Raw genomic sequence first — 20,010 nt, 5'->3', positions numbered from 1 at the left:
TTTATAGTTTTACATTTATGTCTTTAATCCACTTAAAAATATTTTCATATAATTTGAAAGGCAAAGAGAGAGAAAAAGAGATTTCCTGTCTGTTTACTCCCCAAACACCTACAACAGGCATGGCTGGGCCAGGCAGAGGCCAGCAAGCTCAGAATTCAATTCAGATCTCCCTATAGGTGGAAGAGAACCCAAGAACTTCAGTGCTCATCTACTGTCTCCCAGGGTGCCTAGGAACAGGGAGGGATATGAAATGGGGAGAGGCCAGGATGAAATCCAGGCACTCTGGCATGGAGTTTGGGTATCCATGTATCACAAGCAGTACCTTAACTGTTGTGCTAAGCCTAACCCCTTTGTTTTGCTTCAAATTGATTTTAAAATTTATTTTTATTTGAAAGGCAGAGTTAAAAAGAGGAGAGACAGATCTTACATCTGCTGGTTCACTACTCAAATGGCCACAATGATGGGAGCCAGGCCAGTCTAAAGCCAGGAGCCTGGAGCTTTTTCCAGGTCTTCCCATGTGAGTGGGCCATCCTTCACTGCCTTCCCAAGCAATCAGCAGGGAGCTGGATTGGAAGCGGACCATTGGGACTTGAACTGGCACGCACATGAGATGCTGGCACCACAGGCAAAGCTTAGTCTACAGTGTCGGCCCCATGAGCTTATTTTTGTATATGGTATGAAGTATGTTCAGGTTTTTATGTGGACATATTTTCAACTCATTTAGGTAAATATCAAAAAACATAATTCCTGGATCAAATATTATTATGCTCAGTTTTGTAGGAAACTGTCAAATTGTCCTCCCAAGTGGTTGAGGCATTCTGCATTCTTACCATCAATGAAGGTTGCTCTTATTCCATATATCCCTGTCTGTCTTGTAGTTTAGTCATTCTAACAGGTATGTAGACCTCAGCTCGTTTCATTTTCAATTGTCTAATGACAAATGATATTAAGCATCAACTTTTTTATTCAAAGATCCACCTATTTAGTTTGAAGGTCAGAGTTATAGACAGAGAGATCGTTTATCCATTGATTTACTCCCTCGATGGCCACATCAGTTAGTGCTGGGCCAGGCAGGCAGAGAGGAGCCAAGCACTCCAACAGCATCTCCCATGTGGGTGGCCAGGCCCAAATCTCTGCAACATCTTCTGCTGCCCTACCCAGTCCACCAGCAAAAAGCTGGATCAAAACTGGAACAGCTCAGACACAAACTAGCACCAACATGGCATGACAGTGTTGCAGGAGGCAGCTCTACTTGCTATGCCATAACTTCAGGCCCTGAACATCTTCTCATAGACTTGTTTACCATCTGAATGCTATTTCTAGTAAAATATATATTCAGGTTTTCTGCTCATTTTTCACCCAAATTTTTTTGCTTTCTTTTGCTTCATTTTCAGTCTATCATACAACTTGGATAACATTTTTTAGTCAAGTATGGTTTTTGCAAGTATGTTCTTTCAGTCTATGACTTATCTTCTCATTCTTGGGATGTCTGTAATTTTTCACAATCCTGAAAGTGCTACAACAGATGTTCCTATATGCGTCTCCCTGTACAAATATATTAAGAGTCCCTCTCAGGCAGAGTCCTCCACAAGAGGAATTTCTGGGTTGAGGGTGTATTTACCTTCAACTTCACAAGGTATTGAAAAGTTGGTTTTCAAATACTTGTACACAGTCCTGGTTGCCAGGAGCACAGTATACCAGCAGTCCTATTGTTCTACACCCTCGGTAATAGCTGGAATTGACCAATTTCTTAACTTGCGCCAAGGTATTAATAAGGAATGTGTGTCACTGTTTTGAAAGTTGCATTTCACTGACTGTTTCAGATATGGATTGCTTATATTCATGAATATCTTCTCATTCCTGCTTTTCCTCTCCTATTCATAAATTCTTCCTCATTTCAATGTCAGAAAGACATTTTGCATTTACTTTCAAACATTGTGAAAATTAAAGTTTTTAATCTATTCCCTTGCTAGTGTACGTAAAAATAAAAATTAGATGTACTCAATCAATTTTATCACCTCAATTACTGGCCAGCTTCCACTTTAACTCAGTAACTTGTAACCACACACCCCTCATCTAACAGCCTTCTAGACAGGCATGCTTCTGCTTTGGGGCAGATCTGTCTCCAACCAGTCAGGGTGGCTCTTATTGCACATCTTCTACAAGACTGATCCTGAGGCACTATCGCTCTAAGAGGCAGTGATTTTGCTGGATTCCTAAGTCTGTTATTTGTAGGTTGTTCTTGTACACTTCCTTTGGTTTGGTTTTGTCTAACGTGCTTTATATCAACTGCTATTTCTGTCATACTACTAGTGGGTTCTGATCTGGTAATTTTTTTCTCTGGAGTTCTCTACTCATTCAGGAATCTTTTGTCTTAGCTGTCTTTTCTCTTTTCTCTTCACCAGAGGGACTCCTTTAGACTGTCTAGTGTTTTCCAGGTGCTTAGGGGGTCATTTCCCCTCTGTGCTCTTTCCCTTCTCTTATGGAGATTTGACCCATTTCCAAGCCTTCCTCATTCTCTCTCCTGCTATCAGCGAGCTTTCTACTCCTCTCCTGAATCCACTGACAATTACTAGAACCAAAGTCCCAATGTCTGCTAAAATTTACAGAAGTGAACTTAAAAGTCAGGAAGGGACTGAAGCAAACACTCCAGAAATTGCTACACTGTTTGTAGCTCCAGTCCTAGCACCAACTTTCACTTCACTGCCACAGGGACTGAAAACTGTGATTGAAATGAACTTGATCCACTATGCTGGTGCCAGCTTGCTTACCGTCAGCAAACCTCTGTCCGATGTAGTACTGTAACTCCTTTATGTTGGTCTTGGTCTGGTTTGTGGCAGGGTCAACATACTCTTCAGTAGCTGTAACATTCAGGAACTGACTCTGCCGAGGACTGCATGTCAGCTCACAAAATAGGTTCATTAGGTTATAGAAACAGGATGGACACCTAAAGAAAACACAGAGTATACTCTGTATAATCGGGCCAGTGAAAATGCAACTTAAAGAACATCTAAAATTCACTAAAGTAACAAATGGATTATGAGCATTTGTCAAGCCCAGCAATTCTAAACCTTAAACCTCATTTTCAAACACCTATCTCTAAAAACTCCTTAATTACTACCTGTAGTGTGTTCAGTTGTGATTTCAAAAAAAAAGGGGGGAGGGGGGAGAAAGGAAGATGTTCTTTGGAATCCTGCACTGCGTAATTTAGTGACACATGCTTGCTTTGCCCTACCCAGGGCCAAAGTTTCTTTGAGGAGCACTATGGTGACAACTCTAAGGGAAAAAAGTGGTGGAGGGGAGAATGAGCAGTACTACACTAGAATTTTTATTTTATAATCTCCTACAGAAGGCCCTTCTTCTAAAGCTAGGTCCTGCTGAAACACACCATTTGTCTGGCTTTTTGTTTTGAAGCCTACTCCTTTCTCTGAAAGGCAGAGACACAGACCAAGAGAGCTCCTATCTGCTGCTTTGCTCTCCAAATAGCTGCAACTACAAGGGCTGGGCTGGGCCAGAGCCAGGAACTGCAGACTCATCCCAGGTCTCCCAGGACCAGGTGGCAGGAACCCAATAATTTAAGCCATCAATGCTGCTTACCACGGTTTGCACTGGCAAGAATTTGGAGTTGGTACATGGAGGCTGGACTCACACCCAGGTACTCTGAAATGTGAAGTGGGTATCCCAACTACTGGGTTTAATACCTCCCCTCTACTAGCGACTCGCAAAGCTGAATTCTACCTGCAGGTATTCCAGAAGCACAGGGTTTTCATGAGCAGAAGCTGTCTGCTGTCCCTCAGGTTCAGAGTTAAAGCTACTATGTTGATTTGCTACATGGTAAGAGTCCTCTCCTGCCTTTAGCCAGTTGTTGGCTGTTGCTTTACTGACACACAACACAACCGAGATTACTTTCTACCCTGATATGGTCCAGGTGAGCAGGCACATCACAGTTTATAAAGGAAGGAGTGTCCAGCCATCGGGAGGCTCTGCTCTAGGGAAGGGGACAGACACACAGAAGAGCTGTCTTTCAGAAGCCCTCGCTTTACTGAGACAAACCCAGGCACCACAATGACACCAAGGGGTTCAGAGTGCCCTTGGGGAACACAGTTTCCTACTGTCCTCTGTGAATCACAAGCCTCTCTCTAGATTACTACATTTTGACATCTGTAGAACACTCTGTATAGTTTTTTTTTCTCCTGCTATTACAAATAAAGTTTTGGTATCTCTGGCAACATTTGGTGCCTCTGGTAACATGCTGTTTGTAACTATGACAGCCCACCCAGAATGGATGTTAAGTAGATGTGCTTTGACTGGGAGATGAAGACTCCAATCGGCTCTATCAAAATCCTCCAGTCATCCACAGCACAGTGTCCTCAATAGATCCTCAGCATGGCCTCTATTATATTATTCTACATTGTTCTGAAAGATGGCCTCAACCCTGTATCGTAAACTTTGGTGAGCAGCAGGCCTCCCTCACTGGAAGCTGGCCTGTACCCTGTCGCCTGCAGTATTCGGCAGGCTCATATTTTTTCTCTTTATTTGGTCCTCATCCATTTGATTGGGTGCTTTAGTCAGAAACACTTAGGAAGACAGTACAACCTGCTGTTCTATAGGATGCCACTGAGGATAGCCCAGTGGGCCTTGAGCAGAACGGCTGTTACACAACCCCCCATCCCACCCCATTTCACTGGCCCGAGTCACGGACGACAGACTGGACGGGGAACCAACTTCAACAAATCTGGCCAACTAGCCCAGGACAAGCTGAGCCAGCCAAGAGCAGCTCTACTGAGGACCTGATCCTGGTTCGTGGTTTCAGCACAGAAAAGACAAGCATGATGTGCAGGTAGAGGAGGGTGTCGCAGGTCTGCCATGAGGGTCTCAGCTAGGGACCTGAGCAGGACCACCAGACCCTCTCCTTCCATAGCACACAGAGCTCTGCTTGAAAGCAGGCAGTCCACAGTGTACCTTTTGGGGCGTGGAGGAAACCAAGCGCCAATTCTGAAAGCAACTTGGGAAGAGAACAACATCTGATCATCAGGACTTCCTCTTTATTTCTGACAAGATATACAATGCTTTCTTAAAATAAAGCAAACCAGCTTTCAAAAGGAAATGAGAACACTGCTAGTTAACATGCACCCTCTCAAGCCCAGGCCTTACCTGGATAGAAACTGTAGCGGCAGCTGCAGGTTGCCCTTCAGTGTTCGAAGCTGCTGAACATCACAGCAGAGGCTGACATTGTCAAAGAAAAATCCTGGACAGAGTTCCTTTGGGGAGAGAGAGAGCAGGGATGTCAGGGTGGCACAGCTGACAAAAGCACAAGATTTCTTAAGAAACCAAGACCACCTCACTCACGGGATCCTTCTTCAATAGGACAACAGGGCAAGGTATATTTGCACAAAGTTCCCGCAGAGTTCTTGTGAAAGGCTTACTCCGCACAAAGCTCCACAAGCAGAGCCTTTCCAATGTTCTTACTTGGAAGCTTATTGCCTCACCCTGATAGCTCACCTCATCTCAGTATCTTACAACCAACTCCTGCTACTTATCACCTCCATTAGTTACTCCAGGGAAGCCAAGGTGCCCAATGGTTCTGATGAAGATACAAAGTGAGCAGCAGAATTCTGCTGTCCCACACCTTGATCTTGGATTATTTAAGCCTCTAAAAGTATTATTTTCACTTTGTTTTCCAGCCTTTTCCTAATAATCCTTGTGTATCTATGATGATGAGAATGATAAGAGCAAAACCCTAGCAGCCCCAATCCACAGGCTTCTAACAGTTCACTGTTCAATCCTTGGAACCAAGGAACCAAAAAAAAGCAAACTTTTAACCATCTGTGGTGGCAGTGTGAGTCTCTAAATAACTTGTCGATGGGAAACCTTGAGAGGCATACAGGTTTGATCCTGAAAGATGAAGCCTGTGGAGTTACCACCTCTGCCACCAGGTGCTAGATAGAGGGAGGAATCTGGGACAAGATTTAAGCCTCTTAGTCTTTCCTCCACTCATTGCACAGTAACACTTCAAGTGTAAATTAATGAGGATCAAAATAGAGCATTTTGCGTTCCCTGAACCAGGAGGACAAACTTACCTGTACTAAGTCATACCCATCCTTGGGCAGTGGTTTTGGTGGTCCAGAATACCGGCAATTGTACCTCTTATCTCCGGAGGCAATGCCGCACTCTCCATACCAAACACAGGACTGGGGAATCACCTGCGTAAAGTCAACAAGGGATCACCAGGGCTCAAGGAAAAAGCCAATGTCAACAACAAAAAGCAGTCACTCAAGCAGCACTGAGAATCCCCCAAAGTCAACTGCAAATCAAAGAAACAGCTACAGGTAATGCTTTGAAAACGCTGCCTAAATGGATTTGTCAAGCCAGTTAGGTAGTTAATACAAATAATACAAGTCACTTATTTTACATGATTTCTACTTCCTGACTGTTTAATTGTTAAGAAATGGCTCTTTAAAATATTGCTAAGAGTCTATATGGAGGAAAAAAGCAAGGTAACTCTTGGCTTTTTGCATATCTATATAAGAAACTCTACAAGCTCTATACAATGAAAGACTACTTCCATATTTTAGGTTAATTCATACAGGCATACTGTAATAGGAAGAACAAAACCACAACATCAATAACCCTACGTAAGGAGGAGAATCAATGAACATGACTTGTTCTCAGGTTCTAAGGACAGAACAAGCAATGTGCTAACTACAGGGGAATTCACCTTAGCAATCTTGAAGGAAAATTCTAAAATCTCTTAGTGCAAATTTCTCAAGAGCCACTCATACTTCCCATGTGAGAGTCATGAGTTGTCAGAAAACTCAGAAGGGGGAGGGTTTCCCATGAATCATCAAGCCAGCATCCTTCTCCAAGGGGTGTAGCCCCGGCCACCCAATCCTCTATACCACAGCTGACTCATGAAGCTGGTCATGAAGCCAGGGCCCTGCGCGGGCACTGCCCGTCTCCCAGGACACAGCAGGCACCAAGAAGCAAAGAGGACTCCCAGAAGAGGGCAACAGTAACGATGGCACATAACCCACATGTAAGCAGGAGCCAATTCAGTCTGTGCTGGTGTTGAGCATCAAAATCCACACCCCAATAAGAGGGAGGGAAGGAGAAAGAGAGAGAGAGAGAGAGAAACAAAAACAGGCAGGGCTGGGGCTGCCTATGTGTGTCTGGGGACAAGAGGGGAATCCAAAGAGCCAGTGTAACTTGGATAGAGATTCATTCTTCAGACGTTCTAAAGTAACACTTACCCTCTCATGACTCAAGAAAAATCCTGCCTTTCAGTCACAGGGAGTGAAATTTTACAAATGAGGAAGTGAAAAAGACCTATACCATTCCTCTGGCCAGAAGCTATAAAACTGCACCACTGTTTTTATATAAAGAGAATCCAAAATGTAATTTCCATAAATGCAGCCATTCTAAGGAACAGATTCCAATTCTGGGTTTTTATTTATTTTTATTACAATGTCAGATATACAGAGAGGAGGAGAGATAGAGAGGAAGCTCTTCCGTCCGATGATTCACTCCCCAAGTGAGCCGCAACAGCCGATGCTGTGCCGATCCGAAGCCAGGAACCAGGAACCTCTTCCAGGTCTCCCATATGGGTGCAGAGTCCCAAAGCATTGGGCCGTCCTCGACTGCTTTCCCAGGCCACAAGCAGGGAGCTGGATGGGAAGTGGAGCTGCTGGGATTAGAACCAGCGCCCATAGGGGATCCTGGAGTGTTCAAGGCGAGGACTTTAGCTGCTAGGCCACCGCGCCAGGCCCAGTTCTGGGTTTCTAAACCAAACTTACAATGATCTAACTCAAGTTGGGAAAGGCGAAAGTTGATTACAGAGGTGAGAGAAACTGCTTGTGTTTCTGTGCAAGACAAGAACTCCCAGTGGCGTTCCTGAGGGATGGCAGGCCCCAATGTCTCCCTTCAGGGCACTCTGGCTAGACATGAGCTGGAGCACCAGCATTGGAAGGAAAATGGTTTAGGCCAACTAAACTGAGTGAACTTCACGTGAGCAAAACAAAAACAATTCACACAACCAGGCATCTCCATGAAGCAGAGCGGGTTCTCTGAACTGTAACCAGAAGATCACACAGCACTGTAGAACCCAAGTGAGGCATAAACAACTGAAATGACCACAGCTTAGTCCATCAGAGGCCACACACTAACAGGTTAGTTTGTTAGCTGGTTATGGGGTGTCTGCTTGAACACCATACTGGATGAATGGAGCCCAGTACAGGTGTCCGGGTCAAGCTGTCTGTGGCCCTCCTCTGAAGCTACTACACAACAGACATCTAGGAAACAAGTCACAGTCCTGGCGGGACGAATCAGTCGGCCGGCTGCAGCCTACAGCCCTGCCTTGGCACTTGCCACTTCAAGGCAAATGGAGAGTTGAGGCTGCTCCAGTTCCTTTTCATCAAGATTATCCTTTCTAATTTACTACGAAATTTATTCCAAAGCAAAAATGCTGGTCCTGCCCATCAGCTGGGAGGAGGGCGCACACAGGGCAGCCAGGAGTCCTGGGTTCCTGTCCTAAGAACTCACAAGGCCTTGGTAATGGGCTTGTTGAGGCCTGGCATACCTGGGTTTGCACTTGACTCACACCGGGCAGGTGTTTGTTTTCCCTCCCTAGAAAATGAAGCTCAGTATCTCACAGATCTGGTGTGAAGAGCGGACAGGGAATACATGCACACATACAGTGAAGTCCTCAGGAGAAGACACAGTACAACACAGTCAAACCTCACTCAATATTAGCAATGCGTTCCACCTGCCTGGGACTGCAGCAAAGAGACCTGAAGAAAACAAAAAACCTGACCGAGACCTCTTTGGGCCCAGGCTTGACCCAGCGTTCTTGGGTTTGCTTTCCCCAAGAACCATGCTGCTTAAAATAGCAGTGGCAACCTGAGCTAGGAAGGATGAGGGGGAAGGGGCATCCAAAAGTACCTACAAGGCCCTCAGTGTGTGCCAGGAACCCTTTCCAAAATTCTTCAGACATTAAGTAATCTCAACAATAGCCTGATAGGGGAGGTGCTATTATTATTCCCATTTTAAAGAAGTGGAAACTGGGCCCGGCGGCGTGGCCTAGCGGCTAAAGTCCTCGCCTTGAAAGCCCCGGGATCCCATATGGGCGCCGGTTCTAATCCCAGCAGCTCCACTTCCCATCCAGCTCCCTGCTTGTGGCCTGGGAAAGCAGTTGAGGATGGCCCAATGCTTTGGGACTCTGCACCCGCGTGGGAGACCCAGAAGAGGTTCCAGGTTCCTGGCTTTGGATCGGCACGCATTGGCCCGTTGCGGCTCACTTGGGGAGTGAATCATCGGACGGAAGATCTTACTCTCTGTCTCTCCTCCTCTGTGTATATCTGGCTGTAATAAAAAAATGAATAAATCTTAAAAAAGAAAAAAAAAAAAAGTGGAAACTGCCACACTAAAAATGTTGAAAAACTTGTTTAGTATTACACAAAGCCAGGATTCAAACCGGGATGTTCTGGCTCCAGGAACAGCCTCTATAAAAACCTCCTCAAATGCAAAACTAAGGCCCTCCCTCTAGCATTACACTCTCCACAGCCTTCACCTTGTGCAAGGGTCAAGCACTCACTCACAGAGCAGAGCAAACCGGAAGCCTCCTTTCCCTCAAATCTCAACCTTCACCTCCTCTGTTCCTTGCAGCTGAGAAAGCAGGGCTCCTCTTCCTCAGGGACCTCCACCATCTCATCTCTTTCAACCTCCTCTCCTTGGCTCCTGCATCCAACCACAAACACTTGCCCCAGTGTCACTGGTTGGGGGCCCTCTTGCCAGTATACTCCGGCCTGCTAAAGGGCAGCCTCTGGTGCCCTACAGGGAACTCAGAGACCTCCTCTGTCACCAACACCTTTTCAACACTCTTCAGACTCATCTCTCCCAGCTGGCCCTTGGCCTGTGCTCTGTGCTCCGGAAGGCACCCTTGCGCAGTCTTCTCCCCTTTCATCTGACTGAGGCTTGCATGGCTTCGGTGCACAGCCACCATTTGGCACTTCCTGATACGGCCCAGGAGGTTCCTGGTGCTACGAAGCCTTCAACCCATACCTCCCCCTGCCTGGGAGATAAGCTACAGGCGCCCTGCCCTGGCTCTGTCCACATTCCAAAATGTTCCAAAGCAAACACTCTCACTTCCTACTCTTCTTCCCACACTAAGTGGAACCTGCCTGTCCTGCACTGGTCATGCAGGTCCACCCTCCCTCCCCCACAATCCTTACACCAGGAACACCTGCCCAAGCCACCCTCAAGCCACCATCTCTCCACACCTTGCTGACACATGCCAAGAGCCATCTTTCTCCCCAAGTTCCCACCACACATTCTGTCCCAAGGAGAGTTCAACCATTGCCCCATCTTCTCCCCTTAGCAGCCCACAGTATCTCATACAACCCTCAGAACAGATCTGAGAGGCTGGAGCTAGAGTTACACATTAGGAAACGCAATCAAGCAGGTTAAGTGATGCACATAACACAGGGAATAGCTAGACGCCATCCATGGCCAGCCCGATGGGGACCAGAGCTCTTACTTTGTGGTCCAGTGGGTGTGGGCAGACAGGGCCGGGCTGTGCTCATACCTGTATCCCACACAGAATCCAGCTGGCATTCCCAGGACTGCACTCACAGTTTGAGAAGCACAACACAGTGGGTGGCTGAATTTTGTAAGATCCTCTGGACTGCCAGAGCAGTACATACTGATCCCAAGGTCGAGGGTACCCCATGCAAACAAAGCACACGATTTCTAAGCTTTAAAGTGTCTGGCCAAAAGCTGCCTTTATACAACACAAGAACACAGCTTGGACTAATTTCATTTTCAGAAATATCCAATGGGGAAAGGAAGCATCACACAGAGTTGAAAACCACCCATCTGTCACAGCCAAAAAGTACACTGGATCAAAATGTGAGCTCAGTTCTGGAGATGGATGGTGGTGTTGGCTGCACTTGACATGACTGATATGATCTTACTGAGCATGGCTAAATGGATTCCATGTCATATCTCTAGGGGTACTGTAAAAAGGTCATGGAAAAACAGACCTCAAAGTCAAGTTTGGGGGCAGGTGTCAAGTACAGTAGGTTAAGCGGCTGTTTGGGGTGCCCATGTTTCCTACTGGAGTGCACGGTTTGTGTGCAGGTGGTTCCGCTTCTGATTCATCTTCTTGTTACATCTTCTGATTCATCTACATCTTCTGTTACATCTTCTGATTCATCATCTTGTGTTAACAGGTGATGGTTCAAGTACTTGGGTATCCATCACTCATACAGGAGACAGGACAGAGTTCCAGGCTCCTGACTTTGGCCTGGCCCAGGTTATTGCAGGCATTTGAGGAGTGAATCAGTGGATGGAAAGTGTCTCTCTCTTTCTGCTCTGCTTTTCAAATAAACAAAAACATCTCTTCTAAAAAGATAAGTTCATTTTGGTTAAAAATGTTTTGAAACCAAAGCATAGTTGTTGCTTTTTCCCCCATAAAAAAGCTCAAGGAGGAGTTGGCACCGTAGTGTAGTAAGCTCAGCCTCCACATCCCACCTGGGTACCAGGTGTCCTGGCCACTTCATTTCTGATCCGCCTCCATGCTAACATGCCTGGGAAAGCAACAGAAGATGGCCCCCAAGTCCTTGGACCCCTGCACCCATGGGGAAGACCTGGAAGAAGCTCCAGGCTTCAGACTGGCTCAGCTCCAACCAATTATAGCCACTGTGGTCATTTGGGAAGTGAATCAGCAGGTGGAAGATCTCTGTTTCTCTCTCTGTAATTCTGCCTTTCAGAATTTAATCTTTGATTAAAAAAAAAAGGCTCAAGGCGACTGAATATTACTTTTTAATTTCATGAACTTATTTTTTAAGGATTCCTGCCTTTAAAAAATTATTTCTATGATGCATTTTTAATTTATTATTTTAAAAGATTTATTTATTTTTATTGGAAAACGGGTTTACAGAGAGGAGGAAAGACAGAGATGATCTTCCATCTGATGGTTCACTCGCCAAGCCACCGCAACAGTGGGGAGTATGTTTGTTAAATACAAAAGTCTGGATGCCCTTGCCCAGAAGTGCAAGTCATGTAATGAAGGCTGCAGAGGGCATGGGTTTGGGCGTCACTGTGCAGCCAGACAGTGAAGAGAGACCACCCGCTCACAGGATCTAGGACTAAGAAGGGTCCGCAGGTCACACAACATGACCAGCTTCTCCAATACCCGTTCTGCAGATCCTGGGGGTCAGTGGTGATGGCTCAAGTGACGGGTGCCAATCACTTATACGCGAGACCTGGATGCAGTTCTCTGCTCACAGGTTATGTCCCAGGTAAGGCCACAGTGAGCATCTCGGGAGTAGCCTGGCAGAAGGCAACGCTGTTTCTGACTCTCAAATACAAAACAACGAGCCCTTGCTCCCATCTCCATCCCATCGCTCAGATCCACCTGGTGCTAATTTATAAGATATGGTTTTCCAGGCTTTCAATCTCTCCCCACAAGGACTCTCACATGGTTGTGTATGCATAAACATGCATGTAAGACGTAAGACCAGCTGACTTTCACAAATAAACCTCAACTATTTTGTCCCCACTGGCTGCTGCTGGCTCTGCCTTAACTGTCCTTGACTATACTGATCTTAATCTCAAAGGCCAAACTCCAGTCCTGGTCTCCAGTCTGGGAAAAACAAACTGAGCCTTTGTTCCTTTGCTATCAGTCTCACCAGTCCCAGAACATCCACTTTGTCCCTTCTTAAAACACTACCCCTAGGCTCATTTTCTCTGCTAAACTGACCTCTCTTCACCTGGGAAGAACTGGGGCTAGCACCCATGTTCCCCGAGTTGGTAGGCAATCCTTGAGCAGGGTCATGCTTGGAGCATTACCCCCAAGACAGCAACGCCCAGTGCTACAACACAGCACTGTCTGCTGATGTCAATACTTCCTCAGTGCCCATGCCAATGCACCCAGACAGGCACTGACAGACATGGTACAGAAGACCTAGCATCCAACCTACGAGATAGGAACCTCAAGGTGTCTAGCAAACATCCAACTGTCTGTTGAAACTCAAACACACCCACAGATGACAGGGAAATGAGTGGGTGTGGGCAGCCCAATTATACCTTACTCACAAACAGGTTATGAGCAGGCCACAGTTTACTGGCTCCTGCCCTGGGATCAAGGAGCGTTTATGAGAATCACAAAGTTGTGACACTGGGAGAGGTTGCAGAATAATTTCTTGCTTTTGCCTCGATCAAAGGGCGGAGGCCTGGTAAGATGTTTTCCTGCGGGATTCTGTACAACCACATTCAATGGTCACTGAACTGATTCAGAAGTCATCAAAGTCCCCAGAAGTCAAGGGAATTTGGCTGGGTTACATTCAGAAAGGAGAAGTGCTGGCATTTCGGCTACAACTCAGGCTTGAGTAGTCAGTTGCAAGACTTCTCTCCATTTTTCACATAGATATTTCACAATATGGTGCAGAGTTTAATTACTGGGTACAGCTTCTTTCAATAGTAACACAGTTTGGGAAAGATTAAGACACAAACCCCTTTAGCAATCTGCTGTGCAGACTCCCAACAGGTAGTTCCCTGAGCATGTATTACCACATGCATAAATTCCACACACCAGCAAGAGAATTTTCTACTTCATTCACCTTTAGAAAATCTTGTTGAGTGGGGCAGCATTGTGGCATACTGGGTTAGGTCTCTACTTACAACCACAGTAGTCTACATCAGAGTACAGGTGATTCCAGTCCCAGCTACACCGTTTCTCATACAATTCTTTGCTAATGTGCCTGAAAATGTGGCTGACGTTCAAGGACTTGGGCCCCAGCCATGCATGTGGGAGAGCAGGATGGAGTTCCCGACTCCTGGATTCAGCTTGGCCCAGCCTTGACTGCTACAGCATTTTGGGAAGTGAATCAGCGAACAGATGATCTGCCTATCCCCTCTCTGTTGCTCTGCTTTTCAAATAAGTCTTACACACACACACACACACACACACACATATGCTGAACCTGCCTCTAGGTCCTTACTGACCACTAGGCTGTACGGCAGACACAAAGCCTGGTGGCTTCTCCCTTCCTTCATTTCTCACTCAAGGGAGTAGGACAGCAGCGTTTCCCAAGTGATGACACTGACGTCACACAGCCAACATGCTGTAGAAGCGGAGTTTAGCTTTTGCCATACCTTCCCCAGTCACTGCAAACTCCAGTCAGTGTGCTGATGCAGCATTAGAATATGAGGGTATTTCAGGGCTGGGCTGTCCCTTCCACCATGATCCTGCATGAATACCCTACTTTCTACTCAGACTTGTAGGAATAAGGGTTACCAGTCACATCTTACTCATCAGTGCCCTAGGCAGCTGGCAAGCACAGACTCACTTCCTCAAGGTCACTGATAGGCCTCAGCCTTGGGCCAGCACCGTTAGTGGGTGTGCCAGGCTGGGTCCCTGCACTCCCGCTGCTGTACTGGGATGGTAAAAGTAGCGCAGGACCTGGAGACAGGCCTGCCTCAAGAGGCCAGAAGGGGTGACTGGTTGATTCCCCTGGCTCTCCAAGGAGCAGGGGGAGCTTGGCTGGTCAGGACAGTGCAGGATGGGGGTGCAGGGAGCAGCACGGGAGAAACCTGCCTGCTGCTTCCTTAGAGATAGGGAGGCAGATCAGGTGAAGACAAAGCCCCTGAGGTGGAGGCTGTGCTTATCTGATTTGTATTAACTATCTTAGAGCCTACTTGGCATGAACACAGCCAGGAACAAAGGATGACTTGTATGTGCACTGGACTTGCTGGCGGATAGGTGTGTAAGTCACACATTTCTAGTTAGAGTGCTTCAGTTCACAGCTAACTGTGGGACTCGCTCAAGGTCAGACTGCTGGTTACTAACAGACATGCACGAGCTCTGAAATCTGCTCAAGCCTGACTTAAAACTGTACAGGGGGTGCACCATGGCCCAGCAGGCTGGGTGCACCCCCGATGTGCCAGCAACTTTTGGGAGAAGCCCCATTAGAGGGCAGAGCAGTCTTGAAGGAGGTTCCTTACGTCATCAGAATGCCCGTTCCATCCCACTTGCTGGATGTGGATACTTCAGCAGTGGTATTTTGAGTTTAACAAATCAGAGCATGAAAATCAGAAGCCAGCAGTTCTTCAAGCTTCTGGGCTGCCACTGACTATACGACCTTGGGACCAATGAGGACCCTAATGTCCACAAAGGATAAACAGCATCACACCCATCTTAGAGGTGGAGATAAAATAAGAGATTGCATACCATCAGAAACTGGGTGGGGACTTTTGTTCCTGGTCTTCTGCGACCTAAAACAGCCCTCCCAATGGACTAACAGTGCTGAGATAATTCACATCTTTACAAGTGAGAGTACAATTTAATGGCTTTTAGGAACAACCAGGTAGTCAGGACCTTCTTACTCCAGACCCTGTCTGTTTCCCCTAATTTTCCTGCTATCTACTTGAGACACACAAATTCATCCTGCACAGCTCAGCTCAAAACGGACTCCTTTAACATTCTGTCTCCTTGCTTAAGCACTTCCACCCTATTATGATTTTGGATGTATCCCGCCCTTCCCCCCACTGTGAACAAGACAGGAATAGTAACTACTAACATTTACAAAGCACTTTACAGTGTATGAACTGCTTTCTCAATGGGTTCTTTCTTTTGACCTTCCCATCAGACACTGCGCCCAGAACGCTCACTTCATATTTATGGAATTAATTTGGGTTCCTTTAGTGACCTGCGGAAGGGAGAGTAGCAGATAAAGAACACAAGCTAAAGCTTCTCTTGAACATTTCAATAGCACACTTGCATAACAGCTTTTATTTTCCCCATTTAAGTTTTGCTGCCAAAGCAAATGTTCTGAACAGAGAAAGAGGCACAATCCACAGTTGATCACTGCCATCTCCCAGAACCCAACTCTGACTGCCACTAATCTCTAAATTCCTCTCCAGAACCTATCTGGAGGTCCAAAGATTCAGTATTAAAAAAAATCGGGGCCCGGCGGCATGGCCTAGTGGCTGAAGTCCTTGCCTTGAACGCCCCAGGATCCCATATGGGCACCGGTTCTAATTCCGGCAGCTCCACTTCCCATCCAGTTCCCTGCTTGTGGCCTGGGAAAGAGGACGGCCCAAAGCTTTGGGACCCTGCACCCGTATGGGAGACCCGGAAGAGGTTCCAGGTTCCCGGCTTCGGATCAGCACAGCACTGGCCGTTGTGCTCACTTGGGGAGTGAATCATCGGAGGGAAGATGTTCTTCTCTATCTCTCCAGCTCTCTGCATATCTGACTTTGTAATAAAAATAAATAAATCTTAAAAAAATAAAAAATAAAAAAAAATCGAAAAACTGGGCAAATGGAGACTCTAAGATGAACTATGTCAATCAGTGGATTCTTCAATGACCTCATCGTGCTTGGAGTGGCAAGATTGGCAGCAATTCATAACTGTTGAACTATCAAGACCACTTGAGCAAGACCCTCGGAGCAAGCCCCATATCCGGGACCTGGGGTGGGTGGGAGACGGGGTGGAGTTTCTCCCTTAAAATCCCCTTTCACAACAGATATATGAAGGAAACAATATATTAAAAAAAGGGAAAAAAATCACAGGTCTAGAGTGCTGCTCATTACTGAAGAGAATAAGACACAGCCTCAGTAAGCCTGGCCGCTCAATTCCACAATGCTCCCCTGCTCTTTTCACATGCACACTGGCAAGAAGGCAGAGTTAGGAACTCAAATTTATAGAACAGGAAACTGGGGTACCAGAAGTTAACTGGCTTGCCCAAGACCACTCGCAGGGAAGAGGCCAAATCAATATCCACAATGAGGTCTTTGAACTCTGAAATCTTTTCCCAGGCAGCAAGTGCTTCTGCAGGCGTTTAAATACACCAAGAACTTCAGAGGATAGGGGTTCAAGTTGTGAGACAGGACAATAGTGCCCGTCTGGTGCAGCATGGTAACTGATCCTGGGAAGCTGGGCCACGGAGGTCCTGATGGCAAGTCATGTGACCTGGCTGGACTGCTGGCACCTTCCACTGGGCTCCGGGGGAAGGGGGACGTGGGCTCAGGTGACCCATTCCAGGCTTCTATGCAGGGAGCATGCCATGCTGGAAACCCTGTGAGAGGGCAGCACAATGAAAGCTGACCCAGGAGAGAGAGCTCACCCTGTCTTCCTGACCAGAGGGATTCTTTGTTCTGGATGACATAACCAACACAGACACAAAGACCTATTCAGCAGGTCCTCTTCTCTCTGCCTACTCATTAGAATATAAACTACTGTTTCCCCCTTGGTTACTGGGTTAGGACATTCCACCATCACACTGGCCAGGGCTGGGAGAGATGCGGAGGCTGAAGCTCAGCTCTCCACCCGGAGGTGGTCATTCTTCACCACTGCAGGCCAGAAGATCCAGCTGTTCCTGACCTCTTTGGAGAGGCAATAGCAACGCTGAATTCCCACTCGGTTCTCACTATATTGTTCTCCTCAGGAAAAAGGTTAACAAAAAATTACAGCCAGGAGACATCCACACTATTTCTCTGAACTGCATCTGTGATTTGGAGGACCACAGGCAGTCTAGCAATGTTATTTCAGCATCTGCGTATATTAAAAGAAAAAATCTGGGCCAGTGCAATGGCTCAATTGGTTAATCTTCCCCCTTCAAGCATTAACATCCAATAAGGGCACCGGTTTGTGTCCTGACTGTTCTACTCCATCCAGCTCCCTGCTTGTGGCCTGGGAAAGCAGGTGAGGACGGCCCAAAGCCTTGGGACCCTGCACCTGCATGGGAGACCTGGAAGAAGCTCCTGGCTTCAGATCGGCTCAGCTCCCCAGCTGTTTGGGGCATGAGCCAGTGAAAGGAAGATCTTTTTGTCTCTCCGCCTCTCTGTAAAATCTGCCTTTCCAATAAAAATAAATCTTAAAAAGAAAAATCTCCCCCAAATATACTTCAGACAGTCTGAAACTCCATGATAGAACTTGATCAGTGATGAGATTAAAGCTGGGTTCACAGCTGTCCTGGGTACAGGTTCTGAAAGCAGACACCATCCCCCAATCTGCTTGGCTCCAGGACTCCACCCCGGCAGACAAGGTGTCCCAGAAGCCTCGAGGAGACAACGGGGAGTCCACGCTGAGAGCAGCAGTGGCCGGTCAGCTGCCATCTCAGCAAGGGCTCCCAGGAGTCCCCCAGTCACTCCCAACTAACCTCTGACCCACCCCGTGACCAGGGAGAGGAACCCACTGGCTGCGTGCAAGGACTGCAGGGGAAGCCAGAGCTACTCAGGCCTGTTGGTTGCAGCAGATCCACAACCCCGGGGAAACACACAGGTGCATTTCCTCAAAAGGAACCTATTTGCAACTTTGTGAACTTATAAACTACTGCAATATCTCTCCATTAATAATGCCAGTAACTCTAGGTGATTCCTCTCTAGGAGAAACAGGCTAGTGAGGGGTGTGCCCCAAAATGCTCCCCACCCCAGCCTGGCACCTGCCCTTCCAGTGGATCGGTACCCTGTACCCTGGGTTCATTCCCAGACTAGCTGTGTGCTTCATCAACCCCCACAGCTGGGGCACACACCGTAGTCTCTTCTGGAAAATGCACAGCAGTTTAAAGAACACATTTTTCTAGCTCAGGGACACCGAGAAGACCAGTGCACGACTCTGACTCACTAACCTGACACTCACCTAAACGTGGGAATGAGCAGGCACGGGACCCCCAATCCTCCACCCCGAGCTGCTGCAAGGAGCCCCACCTTCTCATGCCTCTCCTCCCTCCGTGCAGTTTGAGAAAACTGCGGACACCCCAAAGCGGGGACGGTGGTGGGGCGCTCAGCCCGGGGGCTCCCCAGGCTGGCGTGCCCAGGCCAACCCATCCTGGTGCGCGCTGATCCCGACATGGGGACAGGCCAGAAAGTGAAGTAGCACCGTGCATAGGACTTGGGGCTGTCCCCTTGGGGAACCGGAATGATTCTGCTTTTCTCCCCTTTCTGTCCCCTTCCATCCCCATCCTCGGGCCAGGGCTTCTCAACGAATCCCGTATCAGGAGCTTGCGTGCCACTTAGAAATTAAAGGGTTGCTGGTGGTAGTGGTGTAAAGTCCCTCTGCCAGTCCTGATCCCACGTCCTAAACCTAGCGATTAGCTGCCGACCGCCGAGAGGAGCTCCACAAGGTCCCACAGGACGCCGCGCCGCCGCCCCCTCGTCCCAGAAGCCGGAGACGCCTCGGGCACCCGGGGAGCTCCTCCCGCAGCCCGAGTCGCCCGGGGCAGCCGGACCCGACACAGGGCCTCCGGAGCCCACCCGGCTGGCCGGCCCCGCTCCGCCCTCTCACGGTCCACCGGGGGCCGCTCACCAGCGCTGGGCACAGCAGCAGCAGCAGCAGCAGCGGCGGGCCGCGCGCGCTCAGGGGACCGCCGCGTGGGGCTGCGGGCATGGTCGCGCACTTCTCGGCTCGCGGAGCTCGGCTCGAGGCTCGTAGGCGAATGTCGCTCCTGTTGCCGGGGCTCGACTTCTAGAATCAGCGCGCGACACGGACGGAGCAAGCGCGGGAGCCGGGGGTGCTGCGCGCGCAGGTCAGGAAGGACGCGGTGGCTCCGCCTCCGGGGGGCGTGGCGAGGCGGGCGAGGGCGGGGCCTGCTCCCTGGGGACCCGCTGGCACGTGGCTGGGGCTGCGGTGTCCCTGGCCCGGGCGTTTGCTCAGCTGAGGGCCGGGCTCGCGGCGCCGCCGACGCCCGGTGGCCTGACCGCGAGGGGCGGAGCGGAGGCTGGTGTCCCTCGGAGGCCCGGCCCCGGTGGACCGCCCCTGGCTTTCCGCTCTGTGAGAAGCGCCGGGACCGCGACACCTGGTGGCCGCGCCTCGCCGCCGACTCCTGGCAGCGAGAACAGCCTGCAAGTTGGCATCGGGAGGTGGACATTAGAGCGCGTGGACTTCTCACAGAAGGGCAGAAGCGCAGAGATGAGGCACAGGCGCGCGCACTTACATATTGCAATTATAATTTTTTTTATTATTTGCGTTTTTGGTAGCATTTACCTTCGAATGGCATTCGCATCACTCAAAAG

The 20,010-nt window shown here is 48.3% G+C and overlaps 1 protein-coding gene across 1 annotated transcript in view; it reads right to left on the bottom strand.

The window, feature by feature from the left end:
- Positions 1-19,462, bottom strand: part of NPC1 (NPC intracellular cholesterol transporter 1) — a 47,667-nt gene extending 28,205 nt beyond the window's left edge. The window contains exons 1-4 of the mRNA XM_004579601.3: positions 19,304-19,462; positions 6,081-6,203; positions 5,155-5,261; positions 2,772-2,947 (exon numbers count right to left, since the gene is read on the bottom strand). Coding sequence (XP_004579658.2) covers positions 2,772-2,947; positions 5,155-5,261; positions 6,081-6,203; positions 19,304-19,384 — 487 coding nt within the window. The 5' untranslated portion in view covers positions 19,385-19,462. The remainder of the gene's footprint in view (positions 1-2,771; positions 2,948-5,154; positions 5,262-6,080; positions 6,204-19,303) is intronic.
- Between the last annotated feature and the right edge of the window lie 548 nt (positions 19,463-20,010).

Source organism: Ochotona princeps, chromosome 18 (assembly GCF_030435755.1).
Source record: "Ochotona princeps isolate mOchPri1 chromosome 18, mOchPri1.hap1, whole genome shotgun sequence".
Classification (NCBI taxonomy): Eukaryota; Metazoa; Chordata; class Mammalia; order Lagomorpha; family Ochotonidae; genus Ochotona; species Ochotona princeps.
Note: the sequence above shows the minus strand (reverse complement) of the source record. Positions and strands in the feature narration are given on the sequence as shown.